At 49.9% G+C, this 7,660-nt stretch overlaps 1 protein-coding gene across 1 annotated transcript; it reads left to right on the top strand.

The window, feature by feature from the left end:
* Positions 1 to 5,251: 5,251 nt before the first annotated feature.
* LOC120107864 (protein SHORT-ROOT 1-like) lies at positions 5,252 to 7,640 on the top strand. The gene has a single exon (XM_039121366.1). The coding sequence runs from the start codon at positions 5,595 to 5,597 to the stop codon at positions 7,245 to 7,247; it is 1,653 nt and encodes a 550-aa protein (XP_038977294.1). The 5' UTR covers positions 5,252 to 5,594; the 3' UTR covers positions 7,248 to 7,640.
* Positions 7,641 to 7,660: the final 20 nt, after the last annotated feature.

Raw genomic sequence — 7,660 nt, 5'->3', positions numbered from 1 at the left:
CCAAACTCCCTCGACCTTGGGAAGCATCGCAGGTCGATAGAGCGTTTCCAGACCCATCGACCTGGCGCACGATTCCTCGACTAAGGTCGGGATGCCCTGAGGGTCAACCGTAGAGTTCCAAACTCCCTCGACCTCGGGAAGCGTCGCAGGTCGATAGAGCGTTTCCAGACCTATCGACCTGGCGCACGATTCCTCGACTAAGGTCGGGATGCCCCGAGGATCGACTGTAGAGTCCCAAACTTCCTCGACCTCGGAAAGCGTCGCAGGTCGATAGAGCGTTCCCAGACCCATCGACCTGGCGCACGATCCCTCGACTAAGGTCGGGATGCCCCGAGGATCGACCGTAAAGTCCCAAACTCCCTTGACCTCGGGAAGTGTCGCAGATGGATGGAGCATTCCCAAACCCCCTCGACCTCGGGGGGCGCCATCGGGTTCATAAGAAGCCCAAGTTCCCTCGACCCCGAGCCAAAAAGTGACTCCGAAGGATGGCTAGGAAACAAGGCAACCCACTCCGCTACAAGGTGCGCAATTTTAGAGGTGCAAATGGTACATCCGCTTGACGCCCGCCTTGTTACATTTATCTATCTGCGTATTGCCAGCGAAATCCCGATTGAGATCGGGACCTTATCCCGACCGAGGCCGGGTTGCCCCTACAAGTTGATTTAAGACCAAGGTCCCGCAGACCTCATGCATGCTCTATCTACCGATAACCACCATGACAACTCATGTAAACCCTCGTAAGGGCCCGATTCGGCCCCCATACGTCGAGACGTCGATCTCGACCCATAAAAATAACCCCGACCCGGGACGTGCCGACTAAGCTTAAAAAGGCTGAGGTACCCTCTACTGACCCCGACCCCGCTCGCCGGAACCTCGGTAAAACCCGAGGGCAATAATCATGAAAGCCCTGGTGATGGTTTGACCACTGGCTCACGCTCTCCTTCAGGGAACAGCCCTAACCACAAGATCGAGGCGCCGCCCCATCGGGCCCAGGGACCCCATCATGAGTTCGCCGTATGAAGTAATCTCGGAGAGCCAAAGGGCGCAACCTCTATTATAAATGCTTCGGGATGCGTAAGGACGTAGAATCCATCATAAGTTCACCATATAAAACGACCTCGAAGGGCCAAAGGGCGCAGCCTCCGTTATAAAGGCTTCAAGACGCGTAAGGAAGCAGACATGATCCAATCCCCCTCGGCCTCGATAAATATAATAACGACTTCTACTTCCCGCATCCGAGCTCGCAAGCGGCTCGAACTCGGAAGTCGGGGGGTAGTGTTGGAGGAATGTGGTTTCCCCCCCCAGTACATGGGAACCTCGTCACCAGAAGACCGCATAACGGCCGACCTTAGACGGCCGAGGTCGGCGTCCGACCTCGGAACGTCCGACCCGGAGAGCTTCCGACTTCGGAAGTCCGTCCTCGTCGCCCACCTACCACGGATGTGCCCTTCCGAAGTCCGGCCGGGGGCCATACCCTGCCACCGCCCCAGCATTTATTACGCATGATCTCTGCAAACCTGCAGTTCACTCAACAATTAATGCACATCTCCGACGCACTCAACAATTAATGCGTGTGGCTCTTATCATCTACGGATCCTCAGCTCTCCACGGCAAATCGGCTCGGCAGGGTCCCGTCGGCCGTGACAACTCTCTGACCCCGGCCTCACCTCCGACATCAATGCAATGATTCACCCGATCGCGCGCCAGTTCAAGTCGTACGATGGCCTCACCTCCGACATCAATGCAATGATTCACCTGATCGCGTGCCAGTCCAAGCAACGTGCTGAGTCGTACGACGGCCTCGCCCTATCACATCACAAGTAATCCGACCCCCCTATAAAAAGGGGACCCTTGCTTTCCGATGGAGGTTGGACTCAGAAAACTCAGGAAAAACTTACCTCCTTTCTTCTTTAAATGAAGTTTCCCCCCTCTGACTTAAGCATCGGAGGGCCGGCGCCGGAAGACCCGGCCACCGGCTTTTCTGCAGGCACCCCGACGGAGGACGCCGCTCGCCGACGGATTGCCACCCACCTGTGCCCACCAGCAGCTCCCCCTTCTCAGCCGACGACCGCCCCCGGGTCCAATTTCCAGCAACAAGATCTATATGCATAAATTTAATTTTGCTATCCCATTGTTTCTATTCCCAAACCTAGGGCAGTGCTTCCATCCACAGTTGACGGTGTACAGTGGCATCAATTCCCTGGATGTTGAAGGGGGAGGTCATGGTGGCACGAGAAGCAAGAGAAGACAAAACCGTCCCATTTTTTTTTTTAGTGCTCTATTTGGTCGCAAAACCAAGACAAATGAATGATGATGTCCACGTACTTTCGCTTCCTTGGATTGAAAGGAAAGCCTCCACAAAGACAGCCAAGAAGCCATTCATAAAACATTATCCGCTTCTTATGTCAGACAAAAGACAGGAAGAGCTCCAACCAGGGGGATTTTGAAAAATGATGCAAAGAGAGAGAACAAAAGGAGAATGAATGGAAAAAAGAAAAAGATTAGGAACCCCTTTCAAGGGACAGCAATTATACCTATCCGAGTTTCTTTAGTTATTTGAGTTCATGGTGGGAAGCCTCTTTCTCCGTGACAACTTCTGAACATGGTTTCATTTTTGACGTGCCAAGAGAGTTGTAGATCATTCAATTGCTCTTGCACTGCACCAAATTTGAAGGGCTAGTTCTTGCACACAAATCGTTTGGTAGATTATGTCATAATAGCAAGCTTTTTCTGTAGGTCATATCGCATCATCTTTTACATTGGATTTTAATGATCTCCTTGATTATATTATTCTCTTTGGTGAAAGGTTTTGTAGAGTAAAAATTTGTAAAGAAGTTGAACAGGTAATTTGATCAAGGTATATAGAGCAATATGATATACAATAAGAAGTAGAAATCCATGTGTAGATTTTCTAATCAAGACTTAAGATGTTTCTCTTTAGCTCTCTTCTTGCGCTTCAAATGCCAAAACGGCAACTTCAGCCAAAGCGGTCCATGTCGAACGTCATTGGGTACAAGGATCCTACTATCCAATTTAAAGTCTACAAAGACAAATGCTAAAGGTTCCCTTCTACTTCTTCTTCTTTTGTTTTTCCATTTCAGTTTATGTTTGTAAACCACCAAGTATGGTTCCCCAATAATTCCTTTATCGCCGTCAACTTTGCGTCTATTATGAAATACTCAAAATATTATGTCACCCTTATGAATTAGACATGCATCCACCTTTACATCTTCATCACTACTACGCTCGTCGTGCCTTTGTGCATTGACCATTGACATTTTGATCCATGCAATGGAGTCGATCTCACAACATGTTACATGATGTATGAAGCTATTAGCCTCTTGGGAATAGTCAACATGAGTATGTTGCTGCCCTAAATTGATGCTAGAAGACATTATGCTCCATTCTCAGACTTTTTGGGCAGGGATCGATGGATTAAATATACAAGGCAGTGATGTGTGAAAGTTTGTCATAATCTTATTGACGTAACTTAATTCACTCATGAGAGGAGGGAACCTCATCTTCAAACAATTAATTTATACATTATAAAAAAATATGGCTAATGATTCAAGGAAATATGATTGTCCATTCCATGTTACATTTAATTGTTCGCTACATCATTTAAGATTAGCATTACCATCAAACTTCATGGCATATTTAATTTTAGACTAGACTTGGTAAGAAGCCCTTTCACCATTATGGGACCTTGGACTTAGCTTTCTGTATCTTGTCAACCACCTTCATTTGGCTTCCACAAAATCTTATTTAGTCCTCTTCTTATTTTCAAGCAATATAGCATCTTTATTTTTTTTTGATGTAAATATGTACCACCTTATCTTTTTGGATGAAGATATATGCCACCTTAATTAATTACCCATCAATTCCATTTCAAACAGATGTTAAGGCTCAAATCTAACATAACTTGCACTTTCCTAAATATATAGTTTTGTCCCTAACATTTTCTAAATTAGATTTTGGTTTTGCTCATATTATGTGAGTTCACCATCTGTATGTTTGAACATTAAACTCTATAGAAATAATGCTGAAAATTAGTTGTTTCGCAATCCATTTCTAAAATTCAAATCATATCATATGCTATGCTTTACTCCACTTCATCACCGCCTTAGTTTATACAAGTAAATTTCTATTCTCGAACTCTAAAATCCATGAGATAATGTTGAAATAAGTTGTTTCCTGATCAAAATCTAAATTACAAACTCAGATTAGAATGTGTCAATCGTTTCATGTACATGCATTACTACACTCTGTTCCCATGCTTCAATTATACTATTAAAATTCTTATTTGTTTTGGAGTTCTTCTAAACAAAAAGGGTACACAAAAGACAATTTAACAAAAAAAATTAATGTAGATATCTTATTCGGATTATATGTAATGTCTTTAGCACAGCAATATCCATCACAATTCAACTATCCTTTCGTGAATTACATTTCAGCATGACCATGTTCAGATCTCTGTCCTCTATTTTCCGTTAGAATTCGAGCTTAAGATCCAATCGGTGGTCCCATGAGCTGCAGGAGGTGCATGGTGACTTTGAAATGGCCATTGGTAGCCTAGGGAGACATGCAGAACTTTAACCCTAGGTGCAGAATACACCCAAAAAACTTGGTGGATGGTCCTTGGCGGGACCTCCATTTGTAAATTAGACCCATATCATTCTTCTTTGCAATATTATTAAAATGGTCAGCAAAATTGAGAACAAGGTATTGGTTATTCCACATATTATATTATAACAACATAAACTAATGCTTAACATGGGAAAAGGAGCAAAAGAATGCCGAAGCATGGGCAGGATTTATGAGAGCCAAGAAGGGATTAAGGGGGCAAAAGAATGTCTCGAGAGCTGCTGGTGGGTTTGATGATTGAGCTGATGCACGCTCTCCTGCTTTTCTGACGTCCCCCCTCCCCTTGGCACGCCTAATATTCCCCTCTCTCTCTCTCTCTCTCTCTCTCTCTTTCTCTGACATGCATATGAGATTGAGAGAGATAGAGAGAGATGAGAGAGAGAGAGAGAGTGAGTGAGAGAGAGTTCCTTCATCTCAGAAAAACAAGGCATACCTATCTTCCTATCTTGCAAGGAGCCCGGCCATCTGCTGCCCATCCAAGGTTGTTCTTTTTTATTATACATTTATATAACAAGGGAAGGCCCACATCAGTCACTTCATTGGCAAATTAGCATAAAAGAGAGGCAAAGCAAAGCAAAGCAAAGCACAGAAAAATTAAAGGGATCTCCATTCCCCCACTCATATCCGTCATCGATCGCACCAAAAGCATTGGCCTCTCCAAAAGAAAGGGCACCACCGTCCACCCCCACCGCACCATCACCCCCATTAAAAAGCATGCAGTCACCACCCACCACAGACTCCACCCTTCTTCCATCCCTCCTCTCCAAGTTGAAGCCTCCCTTGGCTCAATTCCGACCCCAAGATCCTCCTCCTCTCCCTTCTCCTTTTCAACTCCCTCTCACCCTCCTCTTCTCCTCCCTTTTCTCCACCCTCTAACTATTATACTCTCTGATTTCCCCCCCTCTCTCTCTCTCTCCCCCTTATCCATCTCTATGTGAAGAGCTGGTTAGATGGATACGTTGTTTAGATTGGTGAGCCTCCAGTCATCAGATCAGCAATCCTCCTTCAACTCCAACCGCACGTCGAGTAGCTCGAGATCCTCGAAAGCCCACCACCACCACCATTTCCTCCACCACCCCTTCCAAAACCAAGAAGAGGAGCTGTACAAAGAAGAATGTGGAAACAATTACCACCTTTACATGGATGAAGACTTCTCCTCCTCCTCTTCTTCCAAGCACTTCCACCCTCAACCTTCCACCACCACCACCACCACCACCCCGGCTCCCTCGACCGCCGCCACCACGCCGACCGCTTCCACTGCCCACGCACTCTTCGAGCCGGCCGACTTTTCCTTCCCACCGGACCTTAATCTCGATTTCGCCTCTCCGACCTCCTCTTCATCGGCCGCTGCCGCCGCCGCCCCCGGCGCTGGCGGAGGAGGGTGGGCTGCGCAGCTGCTGTTGGATTGTGCGCGGGCGGTGGCCGCCCGCGACTCGCAGCGCGTCCAGCAGCTGATATGGATGCTGAATGAGCTAGCGTCGCCCTACGGCGACACCGAGCAGAAGGTGGCGTCGTACTTTCTGCAGGCGCTCTTCGCCCGGCTGACCTCCGCCGGGGCCCGCACGCTCCGCACCCTCGCCGCCGCCTCCGACCGGACCTGCTCCTTCGACTCCACCCGCCGCACGGCCTTGAGATTCCAGGAGCTCAGCCCCTGGTCCTCCTTCGGCCACGTCGCCGCCAACGGCGCCATCCTCGAGTCCTTTCTCGACGCCGCCGCCGGTGGTGGGTCCCAGACGCAGCGGCTCCACATCCTCGACCTCAGCAACACCTTCTGCACCCAGTGGCCTACTCTCCTGGAGGCGCTCGCCACCCGGTCGTCGGACGACACCCCGCACCTCTCGATCACCACCGTCGTCTCCTCCGCCTCGCCGTCGGCCGCCGTCCAGAGGGTGATGAAGGAGATCGGGCAGAGAATGGAGAAGTTCGCGCGGCTCATGGGTGTGCCGTTCAAATTCAACGTCATCCACCACGCCGGCGATCTATCGGAGCTCGACCTCGATCGCCTCGACCTCCAGGACGGCGGCGGCGCGGCGCTGGCTGTCAACTGCGTCAACGCCCTCCACGGCGTGTCCCCCGCCGGCCGCCGGCGGGACGCGTTCATCGCTTCCCTCCGCCGGCTGCAGCCGCGGATCGTGACGGTGGTGGAGGAGGAGGCGGACCTCGAGGCGGCCGGCGGCGGCGATGGCGGAGGGGAGGAAGGGGAGGAGGGGTTCTTGAAGGGGTTCAGGGAGAGTTTGAGGTTCTTCTCGGCCTACTTCGACTCGCTCGAGGAGAGCTTTCCGAGGACGAGCAACGAGAGGCTGGCGCTGGAGCGGGCGGCGGGGCGGGCGGTGGTGGACCTGGTGGCGTGCCCGGCGGCTGAGTCGGCGGAGCGGAGGGAGACGGCGGCGGGGTGGTCGCGGCGGATGCGGGCTGCGGGTTTCGTGCCGGCGGCGTTCAGTGAGGACGTGGCGGACGACGTGAGGGCGCTGCTGAGGAGGTATAGGGAGGGGTGGTCGATGCGGGCGGCGGAGGAGGCGGAGGACCCCTGCGGCGCCGCTGCCGGAATCTTTCTCGCGTGGAAGGACCAGCCTGTGGTATGGGCGAGCGCGTGGAAGCCATGAAAGATGGCGGGAGAGGAGACCGAAAGAGAAAAGCCAAAGCCTAGCCATTGGCACGTGCGGTGGAGCGGGAGTGTTGTGTTTTAAAATGGCTCGCACGTGGGAACTGGAAACCAGGGCCGAGGAAGGAGAGCGGGGAAGAGAGAGAAGGACGGAACGCAATGGATGCGCGAGAAAGAAAGGAGGAAAGAGAAAAGGAGAGAATATTTTTAATTTTTATCACAAGATATTGTCATCATGACGGCTATTATTCTCTCCCTTGTTTCCATAGTTTCTTTTCATTTTTTAACTTTGCTTGTGTTTTGTATGTGAGTCTTATATGTGATTTTGGTTGTTTGTATAAGACTCGCAGAAAGGTTTCGAGAATTCAGATAAAAAAAAAAAAAATTCTTTAAATAACCCCTTACAAAATTAGC

Source organism: Phoenix dactylifera, unplaced genomic scaffold, assembly GCF_009389715.1.
Source record: "Phoenix dactylifera cultivar Barhee BC4 unplaced genomic scaffold, palm_55x_up_171113_PBpolish2nd_filt_p 001050F, whole genome shotgun sequence".
Lineage (NCBI taxonomy): Eukaryota > Viridiplantae > Streptophyta > Magnoliopsida > Arecales > Arecaceae > Phoenix > Phoenix dactylifera.
The sequence above is the reverse complement of the archived record's forward strand: the minus strand, read 5'-3'. Positions and strand labels throughout refer to the sequence as shown.

Coding starts and splice junctions, on each gene's coding strand:
- LOC120107864 (XM_039121366.1), top strand. CDS start 5,595: ATGGATACGTTGTTTAGATTGGTGAGCCTCCAGTCATCAGATCAGCAA.